Genomic DNA, 24,561 nt, shown 5'->3' on the forward strand with positions numbered 1-24,561 from the left:
GGCTAAAAGAGTCTTGCCAAAAGATCTCAGCGACCAGGTTTGGAATTAGCTGATTTAGCTAATCATAAGGAGCCTGAACAAGCAAAGCTTTTTAAAACAAGCAACACAATCTTAAATCAGTTTTATAACAGACAGGTAAGTGTGATGCAACAAAGATTGGTTTATTATAGTCAGTTCAGTTCAGTTGGAATGTGATAGAAGTCTGGCAGCAACATTTTTTCTTAGCTGTAGTCGGTGGATATGTCGCCTGCTAAGACCAGAATAAAGTCAGGTACAGTAGTCAAGGCTGGAGGAGATAAAAACATAGATGACCTTCTACAGGTCTGCAAATTAGAGAAATTACCTGATCTTGGTTATATGTGTTAATGTTTGATGTGCCTAGACCCCAACTTCTTTCTCACCTCAGTGTTAAGTGTATAAAGAGAGGAGTAGAGGTATTTCTGTCACCCCACAGAGTCAGGCTCCAAGGAAGTCTGTAATGCACCTGCCCTGACTAACAGACAACCTTGACACATAACTTTGCAGACTACGGTCATATCCTAGCTTGACGCTGAATATTCTAAAAATGCTTCTGCCAACATCTATCACACCTGACACAGGTGCAGGGCCACAAAATAGACAAGAATTTGTTCTCAGTAGATTTAAAGGTCACGAGGATAAATAATCATTGTTTTTACAATTAGCATTATTATTGTTATTATTATTATTATTATTATTATTATTATTAGTAGTAGTAGTAGTAGTAGTTCCTCTTTCATTCTTTTTTGTAGAAAACATTGTCAAGAGAATCTTTCTAATCTAAAATTTCAAACAAAACAATAAATGATTTAATTAATTTAGAATCATCAAAATTAATTAGTGATAGTCATTTTTTAAAATGTTAAATAATATTAATTGTATTTTTCATCGCTCCACGCACTACACAAAAACTGTGTAGTGTGTTACCTTCCCTCATATTTTGAGTTGTGAAAATCCTCCAAAAAATAATTACAGACAAGTGTAACAATAGAACTGAATGCACAAATCAACAATCATTCATTCTATTGTATGAAAATAGAAATGCAATTAAGTGACTGATTGAATGAATGCTTCCTACAATAGTAACATGCTGTGCAATATCATCACATTTTACTTTTACAAAGTGGACTGAAAGTTGGCTGTAATGTAAGCACAGCTTACACTTTGCAGCTGTCATTTATTGACATCTTACAACAGAGAGTGCATTCAGGTAACAAACATATTATTTTTAGTTACCCACGTGCAAATTTAAAATATTCCAAATATCAATAACCAGGCAGATGATTATATGATTTTAATCACTTCAAATAAACAGAAGCAGATGCACTGTTTGAGTATAGATCTCGGATGAGAATGAGCTTTGTTTATGAGACTCCAGGCAAGCGTTTCTGCTTCCTTAAAGCTCCGCTGGGTTTTGTCTCTTAAGCTGCGTAAAGAAATAAAGTACTACATCATCTACTTTAATTCAATATATATCCCAGCAGCAATAAGCATGGATGTCACATCTTTAAGGCGCTGTGCAACAGACACCTCTAGCAGGGTGTCTTATTCCATTATGCTTACACCCAATCCCTCATGATGAGTTGATACCCTGGGGATCAAAGGGCTGCAGTCCCAGACACATGACCTGGATCTCCGGTCCCACTGAAATGTCAAGAGGTGAAGCTGGGACATGCTGGCTTGTAAGAAACGCAGAGTGTAACTCAGTAAACGCATACTAACAACACATATACTTCTAAATGAGCCTCACCACTACTACTGGTGAGGGGAGACTGACACAAACAGCGCAGGGAGCATGTTTCAAGTTCAATGAGTACACCATGGTGGGAATATAAGAAACTTAATGTTGGATTTCTTGGAGAACAGCAGTGCCTTCTGCTTTGTATATTCCTCTCTGTGTCTGATGTTTGAGGGTTACTATATTTTCATTGCCCTCTGTTTATATACTGTACAGCAGGTCTATAAATATTTATAATAGTGTTGATAATCCAATCTTACTGATATCACTAGAGTAGTGAAAAGGAACCAGGGTGGCTGGTGATTTGCAGTGTAGTGCTTATCAGTGCTTCTCTCAACCCATAAGGAGGCGTGTAGAAACAGTCCTGTTGTTGTTGAGTGTGACTAAATCCAGGCCTTAGCCTCTCGCTTTTCCCTTTAATCTTACTTTGTAAGACTACACACACTCCCAGGGCAGCATGATATACTGCAGAAGCTGCATTAAGATTACATCGCATCAAACAGAATACTAAGGCTACAGCATGATTAATGGCTTCTGTATACAAGGTGAACAAATATTAGGCAATAGAGCAATAAACAGTGATGGCAGACATTTATTTTCTCTCCTTTTTCATTGTCTGGGCATTTCTCCTGAGCAATCCACGTACCCTTCAACACTGTTTTCTAGACAGCACCCGAGCAAGCCGCCTCAAGCCCCATACTTCCTGAAGACATGCACCGAGAGAGCACATATTAGTCAGAAAAGTATATGGGAGGACCTTGTTTGGGGTGAAAAACCTGGGGGAAATGTGTGCTTGCTGCAGAAACTCCAAACAAGACCTTGGGCTTCCTAAAATGTGCGTAGGATACATAGCAAGTTTTAATTCAGCTGAGGTGAAACACTGAATATTTTCCAACAGATTCAGAAAGTGAAATCGAATGAAATGTGGTTATGTTCTAGGTTTGTGAATGACAGTTAATTGGGTGTTTTATAATCCAGTTAAATTTGAATGTTACTAAAGTGATGAGCACTTTTACCTTAGACACTCTCTGGGCCACCTCCCGGCCAACAGAGAGTCCTTGGACAAATGTGCGTGCAGCGATGAATGCCCGGGTAACCTGAGCCTTGAGTTTCCTAGGCACGTCTCCAAAGGGCTTGAGCTGGTCGGTGTACTTACTGATACACTCCAGATAGTCCTCAGTGATGACGTACTGGGAGTTGAGCAGTGTGAACATACGCTCCAGCAGCCGCGACCAAAAGTCATTAAGCATTTCCTCCAGGTTAACATTTCCTCCTGTGTAATAGCGCTTCAGCTCGGCAAACAGGTTCGCAAAGACCTCTGAGTTCTGCATGTAAGGCGTGCCATAAGTCTTCTCAAACATCTCATTCAGAGACCTCTCTGTGTTTTCCAGTAGCTCCAGGAAGAATTCTGGGTTAAGAAGAAAAGAAAAAGTGTTACTTATTGTCTGATTTTCTTTCATGTTAATTTAGATTGATACACTGTACATGGCATACATAGATATGTCTTGATAAGGTGCACTGGGAACCTTCCCTAAATGTGTGACTGAAATAGAAATGCAGCAAAAATTACATTAAATGAGTCTGATTGCAAGATAGAACGGAGCTTAAAAAGGAAGACTGCTAGATTATGAAGCGACAGCAAATATGCAGACAACCAAAAAATACGAAAATAGCAAATCAATTAGGGCTTCTGATGTTGATTTCATTTTAAAGAGACTTCACAGCTTGATTGTTGATTTTTAGCTACAGTAAACTACTTTTGACATTGCAATCGGAGCCCTCCTCATATAGCTCTGGAATGCAATAAGTTCTGTGTTTGCAGTGTATAAGGTCTGTATTGTCCGCATCTCACCTGTAACTCCACCCAAAAAAAACATTCCAGCATAAACTGTCAGATGAAGTGTAATACATTATCATTCAATATGATGATGTTTCTTTAGGGTTTGCGGTCATTCCGCATTTCCTTTTTTAGGCACCACTTGTTGGTTTGCCTTATGACCGCTATGACTCACCAGAAATTAGGATGAGATGATAATTTTTCTGACCATCTGCTATCCATAATGATAGTCCTTGCTTTCAAGGACCCAGGACCCCATCAAAACTGCACATTTAACTGCAAAGTGAAATAGTTCAAGACTAGTCAGAGAAGACTCCAGTCCCATAAAGGGTAGTGGAGATTGCAGAAAGTATTTTATATACCTCAGTTATTGTCATTTATAGGGCATTATGTCCAATCCAAAGCTTTGAGGCAGCATTAATAGATTTTTTTGGGCTACTTGGAAGCAGCGGAAAGAGCTGTAAAAACAATAGTGATATATTATTACCTCATAAAGCTGATATGGTGAACATGTCAGCAAACAGCGGCCTATTTGCACATTGGGGTCATTCACATGTTCCCAGGGCCCTATGTTCCCCAGTTTCAGGGTTATTCCCATTATGTGCCATATAAATCTGGGGAACATGGGACCCTGGGAACACAAATACACTACTTCCTACATACCCACCAGGTAGACAAGCATTTCTTTGGAGCATACAAATTCAAGTCCAATATTCACTCTCCTTCTAATTCTGTTTTGGTCTTTGTCAACCCCATGATAGAAATATAGTGTTAAATGCTGCACTATGTTCGCCATGTAGTCGCTACCTTTATCTGTCTGCTGTTTGGTGCTGGGCAGGTAGTGTAGGGGTTTATCAAGGATTTGTCACTGACAACAGCTACCTGCTGTATCTGGAACAGTGTTGTTGAGAGCAGACTGTATTACAGAATCGGGTGATAATTCTCTGTGGGTTTGTCACTATGAGCAACACCTTTACACACGAGTTACACATTTGAGCCATTGTTCATAAAAAATGTTGATAAATACAGCTTCAATTTCTCTAGTTTCATAGTGGTATGGTCTGGTGGAAAGAGCAGTGCATTTTACAGTAACTGCCACCCTTGTACATCTCCCAATCAGTATGTTCTGAATTAGCATCTGTAAAACAATTCACAGTAGTTAGGTCACACGACATGACCACATATCCAATAACAGATCCACCAATCCCATCTAAGCCATGCACATTACAGTCACTGATCAGAATATTTATTTGCAGATGACACAAGCATATTTGGTTCAGGGGACAGCTTACAGCAACTCTTGGAATTAATCACTTCAGAATTCAAGAAAATAAAAGAATGGTTTGACATAAACAGGTTAACAATAAATTTGAGTAAATCTACATTCATGGTATTCGGACACTGTAATTCAAATCATCAAGCACAGATACAGATAGAGGGTGTTAACATAGAAAGAGTACATGAAAATAAATTCCTTGAAGTGATCATAGATGACAAGATTTGCTAGAAGCCTCACATAAAACAAATCAAAACCAAACTGTCCAGAAGTATTGAAGTCCTAGCAAGAGGTAAGTACATTCTGGATCTTAAATCACTTCACATCTTGTACTGCTCACTATTGTTACCTTATTTGAATTACTGTGTAGAGGTTTGGGGAAGCACTTAACATTCACTACATCCACTAGTCATAATGCAAAAAAGTGCCATGAGAATCATTCACAACGTCAGATTTCGGGATCATACAAATTCATTATTTCTACAGTCTAAATTGCTAAAATACCACAATCTAATTGAATATCAAACTGCAGTATTCATGTTCAAAGCAAGAAATAGCCTATTACCTGGGAATAGAAGATGTTCTCTGAGAGGGAGGGAGGGTATGATTTAAGGGGAAGGGAAAATAAGCATATTCCTTTTCAAAAAAATTTACTGTAGTAAAAGTAGGAGTGCTCCTTTGTTTATGTCTTTTTTTTTTGGCTTTTGTCTTTTGTTTTTTTGTTTTGTTTTTTTTGTTGTACATAATCGAGGTTAGATAAATAAATACTTGTCAGTGGTCACTTTGATACTGTGTATATAAAAAAATATGTGTGTATGTGTATATATATGTATGTATGTATATGTGTATGTACATGCATGTGTATGCACATACACATATATGTATGTATGTATGTATGTATGTATGTATGTATGTATGTATGTATAACAACATAATAATAATAAATATAAATATTGTAAATTGAAGGAATGAAAGAATTAAAGGGGTAGGAGTACATAAGTTTTACTTCTTCCTACTCCTTTTCGCACATGTGATAGAAGTATGTTAACACAAGACAGAAGGGTACTTGTTAGCTGCTCATCTGTTTTTTTTTATCCTATGTTTTTAAACATTGTTTTATTTTATTTTTTTTATATACTTTCTCTTGCATGTTTGAAATAAAGATTTCAATTCAATTCAAAAGAATGCCCCTGACAAAAGTGTAATGGATTTGAAGTGGTCATTAGTGCTCAGCATTGCAGGTTAAATTAAAGATTACAGCAGCAGAGAAACAAAATGCATTGACTCTCCATGATGCCAGACTAAATCACATCCGATTAGTTATATCATGAGCCACCCGTGTTGCATACCAACAGAAAGTAAAATATGAAAGCCTCACCTGCAAGTTAGTAGAACACACAGGATGTTATTTCACAGTGTTAGTGCCTGATTGAGATAAATGTATTTTTTGCTGCAACCAGCAGCTATCATAAATCACTTGATGTTAGTTTGGAGGGTAAAGGTCAAATTTGCCATATCAGAAATGCTAGGTTCTAATCCTGCATACATCTATTCAGTCTACAACTGCTTCTTATTTATGACATGCTACATGCTTTATAAAGACTTGCTTTTTTGTATTCTTATCACAAGTAATTATTGTTTATTAGCATTTCTTATCATGTACCAGCAAATGTTAACTCACATCCTCTGGGGATCTGATAAAATTAGCTTTACTATACACATATTTTTTGCTATCTTCACAGTATGCAAGACTTGTGATGTTGGCAAAAGTATGGTTATTTTATTATTCTTGAGACTATAGTAAATGAAAGACTACCGTAGTTATTTGTATGCAAAGCTCCAGCATGATTTGTGCTTCATCGGCTTGTTTTTGGTAATGAAAATAGTCAGTGGTGCTGACGATATGCACACTGATTAATGGCAAATTCACAACTAATATCACGTTAAAAATGTGCATTCTACAAAAAAACATGTGTCAGTTGAAGTATTAATTGAATAAATCCAACATAATTAAGGCAGAATTTACTGTTAATGTGGACAACATATTTGATATAATTCTTAGCTCTGTTTTGGAATGATTTTGATGAATAATTACATCATGAATCACCTCAGTATAATTCAGTGATTAAATATGTAGAAGACAAAAGACAACTTAATCTAATTAGTGAAAATTCATGAGCGGGATCATATTTTACAACAGCAAATTTAGTGAAATGCCAGAAACTAAAATGATCTGGAAAGCTTACATAAATCCTTAACACATCCTAGTAATTAAGAGGTCTGACCAAAGGAATGGCTGCAAGAGCTGCAAACTGAGGATAATGATGCTGAAATGCTGGACAGGGGCGATTCTAATACTCCCGATGTGCAGAGAGTTCATTACATTTCGCTGATAAAGCTTAGTTTGGTTCCAATTCCTCACTGTGCACACAGAGCTGTGCAGAGGTTACACAGAGCTATGCTCTCTATGAGAAAGAGAAAGCATGTGTTTCTGTGCTTCCACAGCTGCTTGGTCTCGCAGAAACCGATTGATGGATGCTCTCCTAGATGTCAGTAGTCTGTTTCAGCAATTTTGAAACAGATTGTTCCTATTTTAAATCTTAGAGCTAGATGATGTTAAAAGGCAAGTTGTATGCTCTTCATGTTTTAAGCATACCACAAGTTTTGAAGACAATCTAAACCACAGAGTCAACTTTTTGGTTGTAAGCACATAACCAAAGGAGGCAGCCATGGAGGGGATGATATCTACAGTGAGTACACTCGTGGGCTGTGGCCTGCAGCATTAATTACTGCAAAGTATCTTGAACTGTGACCAGCAATAACAGAGGAGGATAAAAAAGGTTGGTTTTCTACCACAATTCACTCTCTCCTTCTCTTGAGTAATTACAATCTACGATAAAAAAACACTGTGGTCAGGAAACTGTGGCATTAGCTTCCTGGACAACATTCTCACTGCACCACATTCTATATCTGTGCAAGCACAAATCCACATATGTGTGCACAAACAAAGTAATTAAAAGCATACATCAGGTTGCAATCACCACCTAAAACACAAATACATATCACAGATCATGGCTTAATACTTTTTAAAACCCTACAGAAATGTTCATATAGCAACGCAGTTAAATTTCACTCTTACGTCTTGAGCAGTTGATCAGAATTGGCTGGATGGTTTTCGCGATGGACCTGTGATGGATATCTCAAAATGTACGTTACGCTGTGTCAGACAAAATCCAAATACACAGTATTTGGACACAAATAGCTATATGTATAAACAGGTGCTCAGAGTACAGTGCAATATAAAAGAATCAATGCGATGCTATTACTGCAAAATCTCAGGAACACATCCTACTATGATAAGATTTGATACTATGAGGATTTGTTCAACCGCAGGCTGAGGCCTCAGTAAAACCCTTACCAATCTGTTCCAACGGATATTTTTGTAATAATTTCCAGCAGAAATTAATACATATGCATTGGCTTCTGATAAATATGTGATACAGTTTGCTGCACTTTTTAAAATGAATTATGTGTTAAATGGAGGAGATGTTGCAAAGATGGTGGGGGGTTTTGTTGGGATCAATCCGCACCTTGGGTGTAAGCTGTGCCTGAGAAAACAACTTTGGGGCAAACGTGGACACAAAAGCTGATCTGCAAGATAGTTGTTTTGTTGAGTTCCAGGATGGCATTTGACCTGGACCTGTAAAATTGGCACATAACTGGATCATTTTATGCTTTTGTAAGCGTTTTATTTCCAATTTAACGACATTCTGCAGTAATGCAAACTTTGTAATGCAGATTGTCAAACTGGTTGAATCTGCATAAATTGACAATTTTTAATTGAGTGTAGCATTTGATATTCAAAGGCCACAAACCAATAATGCACTCATAGAACAGATCATTTTTCAGACGTCGTCTATGTACAATCAACACAACCCTGCAAGCAACACCTTGTCAAAACTATCTGTAACTAATTAGTGAAGCTACCCTCAAAAATTATTTGTTTGGTCCTGGAGCAGCAAAGTAAGCAACATGTTATTGCCAGCAGAGCCACTCAGTGTTTTCTTCTATAGGTCTACAGCCAATCAAAGAGGGAGCCCATCTCTCACTCACTCTCACTGATTGTTGAAACTGGCTAATATAATAAACATGACTTGGAATACAACTTCCTTGAGCTCTCATGCCTGAACATGAAACTAGCAATTTTGCAAAAAAAATGAGCACTTGACAATTCTACATGTCAGTCATAAGTTGGGTCATTGATTGGTCTGACAGGAAGTGCCGGTCTATAGACGGCTGCTCTGAGTGCTATGCTACTGTAGAGAACATGACAGGCTGACCTTTGATGTCTCCATTTTCTTGTGTTAATTCCTGTGGGCTGCCAATTGTGAGTCACACAGTGGCAGTTAAAAGCAGAGGCATTTAATATAAAATCACAGCTGCTAAATATAAAAGTAAATGGTATGCTGGCGAGTCAAGACAAGAAACCGTGTGTGTGTGTGTGTGTTAGCTTTAATGAGATTGAGTTTACTATTTTAAAGTTACCATATCCAACTCTGTAACATGAGGAACATGAGGACTGAACTAGAACTACCCCAGTAATGTAGTTGGATGCCTCCGCCAACCAGTTAAGTTGCAGTTTACATCCATGTCTGTCCAGACTCCTATAATATATGTAGGGAATAATTGGACAGAGAATTGAAAAAAGGTATAAAATGTATTCGGCTAAATGTAAGTTATCACTATATTTATGATACTGTACATACGTGAAATTGCAGTGAACACTGTTCAACTGTTAATGAAGGATTATCATGGACATAGTGGATAAACAAGTACACAACAATTTGATTACTATGTAAAAATGGATCATTATAGAGTATAGGTTTACAAAATTTGCTTTCGTTCTCTCCTTACATTTCGCCATCGCGGAGGCATACAAAAAAATGCAAAAAAAAGCTGGTTCATAAATGTTATCTGGGATTTGACATACTGTCCTGGGATAATTCAACAACAAAAGATAGAATTTGAATAAAATTAAGCAAAAGCAAAACATTAACCCTCAAGTGTACAGGGATGCTGTGGCATTTCTACTTGAATCCTACTTACTCTTCCAATGTCTAACTGGAAAGTCCAATAGGACTTCCTAACAGAGGAAGGGTTTTGCTGAGCAAGCATGCCCTTTTCAGCACCGCCCAGCATCACATTCATCTAGTCACATCATACACATCCACACCTGGTAGCTGGCCAGCACAATATGGCCTTCTATGGTTGGCAGCTTTTAAGAGTAATTTCAAGTTAAGTGATTTGCTGAAGGGCACTTCGACAATGGCTGCTGAAGGAAGAGAGAGATTTCTTTTTCACTTTTTAAACTCTTGAACACACTAAAAATCACTGCAACAGTTTTGGTAAATTTAGCACCAATGTAATACTACAGGAGGTTAACTTTACCCAGTACTGGTTGTTTTGACCCATTACTAGCTATTTATTTTTTATTAATGTTGGATTATTTCCCCAAATTAAAAAATTTTTACTCTGACAGTGTCAGACAAGAATAAGCTGAGGTTCTGTCACAAATCTATCATCAGTTGTAGAAAACAATGCGCAAATGACATTCAAACTTAAAAGGATTCACATATTATTAACAATCGCATATAATTTTAAAAAGAGTAGATTATAACAGTTCACAACCATACCATATTTTAGTTTATGTAGTAACCCAACAGCAATAAAAAAAATATCTTAATAGACCAGTGATAACAGCATGTGAGTCAGTAGCTCCAAAGAAGATCAGTTGTGGAGGTGGACCACATTAATATTCTGTGTGACTACCCAGCCCCATGGTGTTCATGGACAGAGGAGGGCCAAGAATTGATTAGCAATTAAAACCCTTGACTTGGTCTTTAATGAGCAAGTGGAAAAGAATTCTCTGTGCCAGCCATTTGTCCAATTTCTTTGAGCAGTTTCTTCCTGGGGTCTTAGGATTTGTATTATGATGAAAACAATGAGAATATTCAGACATGGCTTTTGGCATATTAGCAAACAGGTGAAATGTATCAGATAATGCTTTCTCTCTTCACACAGCTGTACTGTGTAACATGGGTTGTTGTGGATATTTCTGTATTCCTGCTTGGATGGTCTTGGCATAGTCGAGACTGTGCCCTCTCGCTGTGACACATAGGCTATGGTGTCAGGTATGCGTGGGCTGGCCAGCTACTGTCAGCTACAGTAACACCCATCACAAACTCTGCATAAGGAGAAGAAAATATACACATACACTCACTGTGTGTAGGTGGGCCTCCAGAGCCAGGTGCTAAATAGATGGTAAAGAGCATCTAAATGAACTTACAGCTCTGTATTGTTTGGGTCTTTTACTATGTACTGGGACTTAATATCAAGGCCAGCTTTATGAAGAAAAAATGCTGTTTAAGGAACATGGAGTCAAAGAAATGCAGAATATTATAATAAACAAATTATACTTTAAATACATGACTACTAATAGCCACATAATTTTCACACGCACAACAGATTCAATTAATGACATAAAGATAAGAGTGAAAGTCAAATCTAGCAATCAATATCTCACATTTCCTGAGCGGGTGGTCAGTTGAGACCCTCAGCAGACACAGAGTCTCCAGACAGCAGAGGGCTACAGAGCTGAAGCCGGCATATGGCATCTGCTTTGACGCTGATGAAATTATGGAGAGTGGCAGCAAACCCCAAGAGGAACAGGGGTGCCTGGAGTCATGCATCTAAGTGCTGCTGGACAAACCCCATTTCCTCCCTCACTGGAGTCCTCCTTATGACATTCACTATCCTGACAGCGGGTGATCAAAATAACACTTATTTATTTATGCACACTTCCAGGAATCACATGTGAGCTAAAGAAGCGTATATTCCTGGAAAAAACAGACAGACTAAAAAATCACTCAGGCATTGTGACATTGAGTTTCTGGGCAGTGTGGAATCATCTGAGAGCTGCATGGTGTAACTGAATAGCATTTCTTTCATATAATATGTTGAATAGTTTAAAAAGAATGGTTATAGAAAGACAAAACATTGACTGGTGAGTATTAAATTGCGCTATTAATCACTCAATCATTATTCAGTTGTTGATATTGGATATATTTAGATAGCCCAATATGTAAATCTATGCATCAACCTCCTACTTTTGGACAACGATTTGAATTACAACGGGATTACTTGAATCTTTGGGATTGTTGCTGTTTAATCCTGAGATCTAAGCAGAGATGTTGACATAACATTTCTTGTGAAATTTATGCATATCAACAGTATGTCAACAGATCCTACAAAAAAAAGGTGCTTGGCTCAGGCCAAGTCACCTGAGTGTGCATTATGTAACAGATGTATATTGTGGACCTATATATCGTAGAAGATATACTTAGGGGAAGATAACTCTTAATTCAAATAACAGGGGAAGATAACTCTTAATTCAAATAACAGACAAGGACCACATTTGTTGTGTTGTATTGTGTCATTAACGTACATTTTTTGTTACTAGTCTGATTGATGCTGTGTACAAAAAGTTCAGTAGTCTCAGCTGTGCACTAGTAGTACAATTACTATTTTGAATACAGAGGTATTTCAAGATTCATGGCCCCTTGTCTCCCCTCCATTATCACAAAGAGATTGTCATTTTGTATTTTAAATTCCAATGATGACAGGTGAGCAAACAGACTTCAAATAAAAAGCAGAAAAAAAGTCTGCAGAAGCACAGTTACAAGTTACAAGTTACAATGCTTAATTTGCTTATAACACTTAAAGGTTACATCAGTTTAGGTTGTTTATGTGTGCATGTTCCTACATGAAAGCAGGGAGCTTGTTTCTATGCAACTGCACATGCAAATCATGCCACAGGAGAATAAGTAATGTATTAATCATACTAACGTGATCTATATACTGTAGAATCAATGAGCTGCAGTTTAATATCAAATGTAAACATCTATCAAATGCAACACTAAAGTTTTTGTAGGTGGCATCATTTTAGGCATTTAATACAATTTTAATCAGGGTATTTAGATTTTTCTGTTGCTGCGCCTTGACTGTAGAATAGCCTCCAAAATGGTCTCAGCACACTTTAAAAAACATATTTAAACTTTAAACTCTCTTGTTTCATTTGACCTTTATAGATTTTATAACTTTATATTTTGAGGTGTCCACGTTTCTTTTTTTCTTTCTCCTGTAAAGCAATCTATTGGAGAGTGTTATAAAAAACACGTTTGATGCAATTAGCCGTTGTTTGAGTCAAGGTCGCCAGATTTTGATGGTTACGGGCAACTTTGCCATTTCTTCCTCATTATGATTAGACATTATTAAACTAAACATATATCAATTGGTTAAGTACTACTAATAATACTGGATAGTAAATTTTTGCTGTTATTTTGCTGAGTATTATGATCAAATATTCTGGGATTTAAAACAAGGAACCATTAGGGCATTTTTATTAAGGAGAGTAAAGTTGTGTCCTGCCATTCAGTTGGAGAGAAAGAGAATTCAGATAGGTTTCCAAGTCATTAAAAGGTTTTATGCTGCATTCCTAATAAATTGTTTGACAATGCTGACTTGGCAATGCTTGACAATTTTCACCTCTACCACCCTTCACCACTGTCCACAGTGATAAGCTGTTGCTTCCCACACAGTATAATGCAGGGAGGTGGAAGGATTATTATTTCTCATTAATCAGACTCTGTAAGCTGAAGGAGCTGACTCCATATAGAAGGATACCAAGAGAAAGAGGTGGAGAGGTAGAATGAGGCTTGGTTCAGTAATGAGTACCCCCCATATCATGTGGTGGTCAGGACAGTCACCATGGGACTAAGACAAAATAACACACAGCACAAGACCACCAAACAACTTTAATAATGCAGAGTTTGGCTCTGTACTACTGTTCAAGCTGTCAATCTGATGTGCAAGAAACCATGTTTGTCTAATCCAACAAGAGGGTTCTACACTCCAAGGAATATTAATGAGATTTTCACATCTTGTCTCCTCTTGAGGGAGGACAGCTACAGAACAACAAACAGTGAACCTTTTCAAATTAACACATACAGTCTAAATCCTTTGATTTTCCTTTTAGCAGCATTTTGTTCTACTGTGACTGACCATTAAAACTGTCGGAAAAACAAAACTGGAAAATTAATCAACATTAGGGGAAAAAAGACTTACCATCAAATCTTTTATGTCTGGAAACAAAGGTACTTCTCAATTCATGACTCATTTCATCAGCCAGATTCTCAAAGTCCTGTTTACTCTGTTGGCCAAATTTGTCCTCCATTTCCTGGGTGCAGCATGTGTTTCCCTGAGGACATACACGAAGATGTTCACCTACAAAATAGACAGAGGACAGTGTTTTTGTATCCATACCAAAAGTGACACTGACTATACACAATCTTAATAAGAGTAATTAAAATAAACTTTTGAAATTCTTCAAACACACACACACACACACACATACACACACACACACACACACACACACACACACACACACAGTCTTCCTTATTTTAGGTTAAATTTGAAAATAAAATAAAACAAATTCAGTTAAACTAAAATCCAGCGCACTCACTCCAGCAGGTAGTGTGCATAAACTAAAACTTGCAACAGTGCTCATTTTTGACACATAATCATGTCGACTTATAAGAGTATTTAACTTCTATGTTCTCTCATATACTGTCGTTGTCTACATATTACGAGAAAGTTGTGCAGGATTGCAGTTCCAAAATCCCAATACCAGGTCTTAATTAACAGCAGTGCATTTAAAATGATGGTTTACTAAGCTTCGCCCCCGCTCCCCAGTTACTGTTGTTGTGTGTGTATGTGGTAGAGAATTCTTAGCATAATTTTTTCTTTTTTTTTTCGGCAAGGCGCTGTGAAAAAACACTTAGGTGTTACGCCTATGTGTTATAATGGTAGGGAAAACCATGTAATGTGCATCGTGTACAATGAGCCTGAGCTTCCAAACAGACAAGCAGCTGTGAGCAGATGGCAGCTGTAAAATGTTCCCTGCATGTAGCAACAGATTGCACAGCATCAGAATCAGTGAATGGATTTCATTTTGTGGGAACCATAATGAGTGAGCAACAATGTGATATGACCACAAGATCATTTTGCACATTGGCATCAATAAATTGTGACATGAGGTAACCTTTTAAAAACACCCAGAATTTGAAGTTTAAATTTTTTTTATGGCTGAGTAAGAATGTGCTTCAACGCTTCTCCACTAAACTCCACTACATATATAGCTTCACTATTACCAGATGAAGGAGATGATTCGCCATGCATCCTGCAAATGTGGACAGATGTCCATATATTTTCAGATTACTCTGCTGCATTTTTCCAGACCTCCAACCTACGACTGAACGACCAGACAACAGATAATGTAGCTTACCTACGGATTTTTAGAAATGACCATGGTTTATGTAACTGTAATATATAGCACATCATATTTTGTGGGGCTTCTGGTGTCAATAGGGCATAGGGCTGGGCAATAAAACAATAATGATAATTATCGCAATACAATTTTCCTCAATGACAATATAACAAAAGTTCAATATATTGTCAATAAATGTTTGATTTAATTAATTTGAATCACGAATGAATTAGCACTATTTTTCTAGTAGGATATTGATTTTGTTGAGGAAAAGGGACTGAAAAAAAGATTAACTTGAAAAAAGATTCTATCATAATTGTTTTGAATCTTCTACTTCAGATTTGTGAGCCACTTTTTGGCAACCACTTGTTTGACCAAGCTCTGGTCTACAAGGCAGTTGCCCACACTTTGATATGGTGCAGAGACCTGGACTACCTACACTAGGCATCCAAGAGTCCTGGAGGCCTACCACCAGAGATGCCAGTGAAATATCTTGCATATCAGCTGGAAAGAGAAGTGCACTGACTTCAGTATTCTTGAGGGAGCAAACATCGACAGTATTTCCACCACCATCATCAAACACCAACTAAGATGGACAGGCCATGTAATATGAATGCCTTACACATGCTTCCTAAAACAGTCCTCTACACAGAACTTATGCTGGCAAATGAGCATCCAGAGGTCAGAAAAAGTGGCAAAAAAATCCACATAAACTCTAACTGGGAAGACCTCTGTGAGCAGATGGCAGGTAAATTTACCCCCGCAACAGAACAGATAGATTTACACCCGCACACAGCAACAGATAGATTGCACAGCAGCAGAACACAGGGGCGCTGGAAGTCAGACACAGGTCAGTCTATTTTATGACATCATTCTAAATGGTGAGTGATGTTTGTGTTTTTGTATTAATTTGAATATCCAGGATAACTTATATTTAATAGTTGTTAAAATTAATTTACAACAATTTGAGAACATTTTACACCTCAGCAGACAGCAATCCTGAACACCAACACAGTCAAAGTAGTCACAGCAACTACACAGTCAACATGGAACTACTGCATGAGAAATGCAAGGAGATGAAGAGGGAGAGACATTGCGTGGACGAGATAGATATGTGACCCAAGACCATTTCAGCTGATAATAATGCAGCACAATAAGGATACAACGCAGATCTATTTCTCTGTCACTGTTAACAGAGACTCCAGAGACTTAGTGAGTACCATAACAAGTGAGCAACAATGTGATACAAGTACAATGGTGATGTGAGGTAACCTTTTTTTTTTACTGAATTTATGTAATATGTCATAAGCAAACTGCAACCAGCACAGCCATGTTTACACCAGCCAGCATCCTTCCAAACACAGAGATGGAGAGATGAAAAAGTTCCAACACTTTTCCATAGTCACTAGCTTTCCGTGGACAAAGCATGTCAAGTAAAAGAACTTGCTTCTTTTATTTATCTTAATATTTGATGACAAAACATAATAGAAACACTGTGTGCTATGCTGCTAATTTAAATGATGTTCAGTAAGTATAGCAAAGTTTGTATGCATGTGTGAGCTGCTACATCAACACAGGCTGTAAAATAAAAACAGTGCAGTTAATGAGCAGTTTTCTCTCCATAAACTGAAAATAAATTTTACTGTTCAACAGACAGATTAAAAATGGCTTGTACCAAGGGAACATATTTCTTTGTGTTGGGCACAGAATGAAAGAGAAGGTGGTAAAAAAAAAGTTAAATTCTGATAACACTTGTCATACACACTCAAGCCCAGTGTTTCTGCTGGTAATTTATCCAAGTTGCACTCCACTATGCAGAATGCAGGATGACGCTATAGTAACATTGTATGAAGAGGGATATTTTGTTTATCTTCTGAGACAGCAAACACAATACTTTCAGTAACTGTTATGCTTAAATAGCCATATTACGGCTGACTAAAGTAACTTAACTAAACATACACTTTCTGTGACTTGGCAATGTGCTAGTACTTCTCTCAAACACACAAATAACACAAATAACCTTCTAGTTTATGTCCCATACACACAGGTTACCCAAAAGGCTACGTTCCTTGAAGGGGGAGGTTCAGCGGGTTCAAAAATAACAAAGTTTTTGTTCACGTTGATAGACAGAGAGGGCAGTGGTGGAGGAAGTACTCAGATCGTTTACTTACTAAAAATACTAAACATAATCTTGTTATAAGTAAAAGTCCTGCATTGGAAATGTTACTTAAGTAAAACGTTGTCAGTATTATCAGGAAAATTTACATAAAGTATTAAAAGTAAAAGTACTCAATGCAGAAAGATGCCAAACCCAAAATTATTAACAATAAATTAAAAAGATTAAAAAGAAAAGCAGCAAATCTTCATATTTGTCAAGCTGGAACTCTGAAATGTTTTTACATGAGAATTTATAAAAAGAGTTGATACCCCCAGTAACTTTGCCCCTCAAGCAAAATAAAAATCAAGTACTTTGGGAAAACTACAAATGCACACGGCATCACCCAGATCTACTTTCATGCCATAATTTTCCACACTGCCTATTTTAGCACACAGCGGACTGGAGTAGATCCCAAAACTAGCACCCCATGTACTGAACCGAGAATCAATTTTGAGTACAAAATCATTATTAAGCGTGACCCCAAGAATCAAAATTAAAACGAATCGTGAGATACACAAAGATTCACACCCCTAATTCATACACAGTATAATCGAGCACCTCCACAAATAAGGCTTTGATCTTAGAGGATAAATATATCATTGGAGCATGCAGGTGGACCTCCCATTGCAGATGTTTTGATGAATAAGTCTTATACCTCCATGAAGCTCAGAATTCCAGCATCATAGGCCCACTCTTAATACACTTCCTCCACTGATCAGACCTACACTGACTGAAAAGCAGGTGAAATGTGTATTTTAAATCAAACATTTATTTCAAAATAAAGCTATAAAAAACATGGTTTTAGCAACTTTATTAATATCACACGATGTCTACTGGCAGGTCCCGTTGGCATACACATTCTGAGTGCAGCCTTTTTATCAGATATGTCAATAAAAAATAAATCCATCTTGACATGACAAACCTACTGTGTGCTTCAGCAGTCTCAACAGAGCTAAACATCACAAGCCTGTCGTACATCAACATATGGGAAGGAGCTTTCAAGGGACTTCACCACTCAGCAAAGTGCCACGACCTTCCTTGCCAAGGTTAAAACAGCAGCATGGCCTCACAGATAATCTATCTACTGGAACACAGACCTCACATTAGCAAGAGTCAGGATGAAGTGTGGACCAGACAGGTCTTTTCAGCAAAGGAAAACCGACAGAATGTATTGTACTATCATATAAAGATTTGATAGGAAATCAACTTATTTGATTGATATTATTTAGTGATACTTTGCATATTTATTACAAACCCATAGCAACAACAAACTGATTAAACATCAAGTGTGTGATCTTGTGGCTACTACAAAACCTCAACAGTGTTTTTTTTGATTATGTCACTAGATATGTATACTAGTGGGCTGCTTGTAGTTCTATGCCATTCATCTCCAGACATCATCTGATGTATAGCTCCTGTGCGGCCACATTACGTTAAACAGTGGCCATCCATCATGATGCCGGCTTGTCAGTTTGTCAGTGAATTAACTAGCTAGCTAGTCAGCTAACCATCCACCCAAAAGTTTAAATGTGTGTCTTTTAATTCAGTTTGTGTAAAGGACTGAAATTCATGTTAAAATGAGGTACCCCTATATGTATTTTTTTTTTCATTGAAAGATTACGCTAGCGGAGGCGGGTAACATTTACATATAAATATTAATAGACCCTGTGTTTACTTTGTTCACTGAGACAGACAAAAATGAAAAGACTTTGTTAGTCAAAGCTCAGCTTTGGGAAGGGAAGAGATGTGGGACAAAATGAGGGCTGTTTTCTTTTTTTTCTTCCCAACAATAGGGTTAAGGTCTGGGTTGTATTACATTATCACCCATTTACATGAGTAGACAGATAGCATTTAAGTCATAGCCTACAGAAGAACTCAGCAGGAGCACAGTCTGGCCTAAGTAAATCAACCCATGCAGCTTTGATGTGTCTAAAAAATAACATTACAGTTACTTTTGTTCAACAGAGGAGAAATGGAAGAAGAGAATGTGTCTATTGCTTTTGCGGACTGTAGCGCAGGTTGCGGGGCATGAGCGAGGGACTAGGTCAAAGTTCATCAAACAAGAAGGTGGGATTTGAAGAAGAAGAAGACAATGACAAGTAATGCCGCAGCAGAAGCAGCACATAGGCAATCAGAGCAGCAAAAGTTGAACTTATTTATACACATAAGTATGTTACGGCCTCCACCGTTATCTGTGTATATGTATCTGTGTTATGCAGCTGTGTGTTATGTTAAGCAGGATGTGCGAACCCTTGCCGAGGATTGGCTGGCGTGAGACACGCCTACATCCTGGTTCCGGCCGGTGGTCTGATTGGTGCAACGCCTTGCAACCTCCTCCAGTCATCTACCGCCTTCCAGATCATCCCCTGTTTAAATAGCTGCCTACCTGTGTGAACTTGTGATTTTCCCTTGATCAACTCGCCTCGTTCGTATTGTGCTTTATAGTAGTAATTGTGTTAACTGCTGTAGAAGCGTTCGTTCTATTGATAAGTATTAGTTCTTAGTGTCTGAGTGCTACCTTTACTGTGAATTGTGTTAAGGAAGCAGGGCAAGTATGTTAGTGGGGGATTACTGATATCGACCAGACACCTGCAGTTAAGTTTGTTAGATCCACTATGCTTAGAGGGTGCTGCTCATTTTGTATTTTGTGTCTTACTGGGCAGAGTTTTGTTTGATTTCGGAGTAGCAAGTGGCTATCTCTCACTTGGAGAGACATCTTTAAGTCATATTTGGTCCTTTGATTTAAGCACTATCCACCAGCCCTTTTCCGTTCTGTTTGTAAACCTTGTCAACAATAAACAACTTGCACTTTTACCAAAAACACCCTATAAAACTATTTATTTAAATAAAAGTATTCATTGCAGCTGTTTAACATTGTTAATCAAAATAATTTTATAATCTTTAAAAATAAGCATTTTATTGTGTTGTAGTATTTTAATTTGTTTTATTAATTTTATATGCAACATTTGTTGACATCCTCAATAAACAGATGTACCAATCATGTTGGTTGGATTATTGTTTTTGGTTTTCTGTGTGCCTGCTTACTATGACAACATGCAGTGGGACTGTTAACTGTTGATACTGCTAGCCTTTAATATGAGCTTCCACTGGTGTGGAAAACATGCATACCAAGATCAGAGTTTAAGTTTAAAAATGTTTCAAGACCTTTGTGACAGTGTGACATTTTTTTAGTATTAAATTTGCAATAATAATATTTTTTTCATGTCTATAGTAGGAGGCTATGTCTGAATTGCTTATTAAACTTTCCCAGATCACTTTAACATTTAGTTTGTGGAAACAAGAGCAAATTAAGCAAGACACTTTAATTTTAATTTCAGTCTTCTTTCAGTCTTTTTTTTTTTAATCACAGGCTTCTGTCAACTACAATGTTCACAAATGCGTGTTACAAATTGGGTGGTAATAAGTATGTGCATGTGCAGAACAGACCATACAGAATGGTGGCGTGACTTCTTCACTCTTATGTTGACATAATTGTAATTCTAATACAGTAACAAAAGATGTGATTGCAAAGATTTTGCAAGCACAAGTTCCACATACCCTGGTGGCTAAGCCCCCCTGTCTTTCAATCCAAGTGATGTCCCTATAATCATCACAGAGATATATATGTTACTTGGTAATTACAGTGGAACCTATAGACTCAATTTAACAACAACACAAACACCTAGCATAATTATATTGTATTAATATAGCATTATTGTATAAACACTGTCTGCACATGTCACGCAAGTTTGTTTACTTTGTCTCAAGTTCTCCTACAAGTGTTCGGACCAGAGCCAAGGCTGCTGTCATCAAACATAGACACCAACAAGCCCCTCCACCCTGCTTAGACAAAATGGAACATTTCTAATGCTCATTGTCGGATGGTTGAATGGCTTTGGAAACCAGTGGGCTGTGCATCTGCTGTGTTTACCTCTCTAGTCTGGTGTCATTGTGGTATTCCTACAGTGCTGTCTGTCTGGTACTCCTTGAACGGCGCCTCTGACCTTTGCTTTGCTCTGCTCTTTCAGTGGACTTGGTAACAAGTTGTACTTTATTCTGAGTCAGTAGCAGGTATGAGTAAGAGAAGGATTTACATCTAATAGTGGATATACTAACTTGTATTTAGTTTGTTTTGTTAACTGAATAACTGAGTAATTCATTATCTCAGAGTTGAACTAGCCCACATGTTCGAGAAACACACAGAGCAAATAATAAAATATTTGACAACAGAGAAAGTAGTTTAGTGTGGTGGATTTGTGGCTGTAAACTGTTGTGCAGGATCTTAGTGTAAAGGATGGGACTGCTTTTACTCGTCAGATTGGTATTTTTCTTGCTAATTTTAAAATATTGTTAATTGCTCAAGTCCGATCTGTGGTGTGCACTCCTTGATACTAAAGTGATGTTGATTACTGTGTGGATTATTGCCTTGGATAGCCTCTAGCTTCTCTGCAGTAAAGTAATAGTTAAGGCCAGTAACATCAGTCTCCTGATGTGAGTGTTTTATGAATATTTTGCCTCTCTGTTCAGTTTATTCTGTTTAAAGTGATATTAGAAGTGGCATGCTAGAATGTGGTATGTTAAGTAGTAAAGCATTTCAAGGTATTTTATAAGATACTAAACTGTACCACATATGTTCTGTATTAAAGTAATATATAGCATTTAAAATTCATCAACTATTTATAGTACACGTCTAATACTTCCTACCTACCTCTCTCAGCTAATGCAATTTGATGGACACAGACTTCTTTAAGTAAACTGCCCCTTAAATTTCACCAAAAACTGCTTACATTCAGCATTCAGCAACAGCTTTCACTAATTACACTTTCACTTACATGTTGTTGTAAGCGTTGTTACACTCATTCCAGTACTTACACTTTCAGCTCATTTCTATTTTTCAATCAATTGATTTGATAACGTTCTATTCCTTTCTTTAATCCTTCCATCCTTTTCTTTATTTCAAAGTACACATAACACTCCTAACACTCATATTCCACTCCTTTCCTTCCTAGTTAATACTCCTTCAGCTTCTTCACTCACACCTTTTCCAGCAATGCAGTTTATTTGCCAGCTTCTCCAGCAGTTGATCTCCAAGCGATAACACCACATTTTCTTTAGAAAATGTCTCCTCTAGTTTGAAATGCTGTTTTTGTGCAACATTTCTGGAGTGACTGAAATGTCATTTGCTTCTCACTGTATTCACATATTAGTTTCACCAAAAGAATCGAAGTAAATAACAGAAATTTCTCAAACCAGTCCTGCGTCAAAGTACTTCCCCGCCATCCGTATTCCCAGTATGTTCTTAACAATCAAAAATGAAGCCATAATAAGTCAAAAGTAACACTTGTGAACACTAGCTCTGGTCTGCTATGTTGGAGACAATGTACATATACAGTACATTGCTGGTTTGTAGCTTTGGGAAAAGGAATAAAAAAGTGTGCTGTGAGCAGATTGAGATGGGAGTTCAAGTCCACCGCCAGACATTATTGGCTGAATACAGTTTCATTGTTAGCATTTCTATGGAACTCAGCAAGTTTTTAACATATAAACTGGCACTGATACAGTCCTATATTTTCTACCATTTAAATGTACTGTACAAATTCGAAACATAAACACATCTACTTTTATAACCTCTCTCTCTTTGTCTCTGTCTCTCGATCCTTCTGTGATGATGACATTTTTTGTAACTTCACAGTACTCTGCATAGATTTCCAGTAAAATGTTTTTTCTATGATCAGCTTTCCCACCGCCCAATGTCCCACCTTTCAAGCCTAAAAATAGAACGATGTGAGTGTGACCCATGAGAGTTGCAAAGAGTTTGCCGAAACACTTGTGAAAACAAAAATGCTCTTCAGGTAAATGTCTTGTTTCTTAAAGCCAAGTCTCATGCAGATGGGGTTTTTGTTTGTTATTTTGCTGGTATGTTACCAAGAATGATTTCCACCTGAAGCTGTCTATGACACTGAGCAAGTAATTTAGCAACTGAGGGGGGGAATAATTTCACACTAATAGCCTTGTATCAAAGCTGGCCTTTGGCGAGTAATTCAGAAAACAACGAGACTTGTCCCAGTCTAACCTCACTGTACTAAGCTATTCCCTGTCCTTTATTTGTCCAGGGCTAACAGGAGAGTGCATAGCTTCAGTTTGCATCGAGCCACGGCACCTGATCATGCTTAACTTGCATACAGAGCAGCAGATCCTACTCGCATTAACATTAATAACAACATAAGAAGCCGATTCAATACATACTAATGTTATGTCACAGACACTGTGGAAAATGTAGAGTGTTAATGAGAGAGGCTTATGCATGCATTCAGCGATTCATTAACACAAAGCTGTCTTCATAAGTCGCAATTACTTCATGTCACTCCCATGTCTGTAATCAAATGGAGTGTCAGTCAGATCAGCCACCTTATTATCAATGCTGATGAAGTGCTGCAAAGATATTTAAATTCTACCTTCTTCCTGCTGAGATGTGCTCACATTTTACAATACCTGCCAATTAATAGTAGGATTTGAGCATTGTTTAATAGGATTTCTTTAGTTGAAAGCATCGGTAGCCTTTTCACCAGGGTTAAGTAATTTTCACATGGGAAGCTTCTCGATGTTCGCCTGCTGGAGGCAAACTGAGGGAATTTGTGTGTGTAATAATTCTACATAATAGAGTTGAAGTAGTTTCTATGTCTCAGATATACTCTTGCTTTTACGTTTTATGTCCATTTACTTATTCATTCTGAAGAAGCCAGTGATGTATTTCATGCATCTGTTGTCATTGTTAACTATTCAGAATATTTAATGAACACCTCCAACAGTGCCTTTTAAAACCCTCTATTTTGGTAATTGCTCCAGTCACACTCATGTAAGTTCTGTGTCACAGAGAAAGAGTTGTCTCATTCGTTGTTCATACCCAAACTCCAAAGTTTTCAGTGCTCCCCCGTCGACGAATAAGTGGTATAGGAAAAATTACCATTTCAGAATTATATTGTAATATATTACACATAATTGTTCCCATTTACCTTCTTTAAAATCTTGCAGCCTTGCACCTAAGCCTAGTCCTCTAAGAGTCAGCCTTAGAAAAAGTGACAAAGTCAACTTTGGATGCAAGAATTTTCACTTTTACTTTTCTTGACATCATTGCTATTCTATCTAT

At 37.5% G+C, this 24,561-nt stretch overlaps 1 protein-coding gene across 2 annotated transcripts in view; it reads right to left on the reverse strand.

Moving 5' to 3' along the window:
• Positions 1–24,561, reverse strand: part of gpc6b (glypican 6b) — a 99,906-nt gene that overhangs the window by 61,945 nt on the left and 13,400 nt on the right. For both annotated transcript variants that reach the window (XM_046054630.1, XM_046054629.1), the window contains 2 exons: positions 14,053–14,211; positions 2,773–3,164 (listed from right to left, as the gene is read on the reverse strand). In XM_046054630.1, the coding sequence (XP_045910586.1) occupies positions 2,773–3,164; positions 14,053–14,211 (551 nt within the window). The remainder of the gene's footprint in view (positions 1–2,772; positions 3,165–14,052; positions 14,212–24,561) is intronic.

The sequence above is a fragment of the Micropterus dolomieu genome, linkage group LG07 (assembly GCF_021292245.1).
Source record: "Micropterus dolomieu isolate WLL.071019.BEF.003 ecotype Adirondacks linkage group LG07, ASM2129224v1, whole genome shotgun sequence".
Taxonomy (NCBI): Eukaryota; Metazoa; Chordata; class Actinopteri; order Centrarchiformes; family Centrarchidae; genus Micropterus; species Micropterus dolomieu.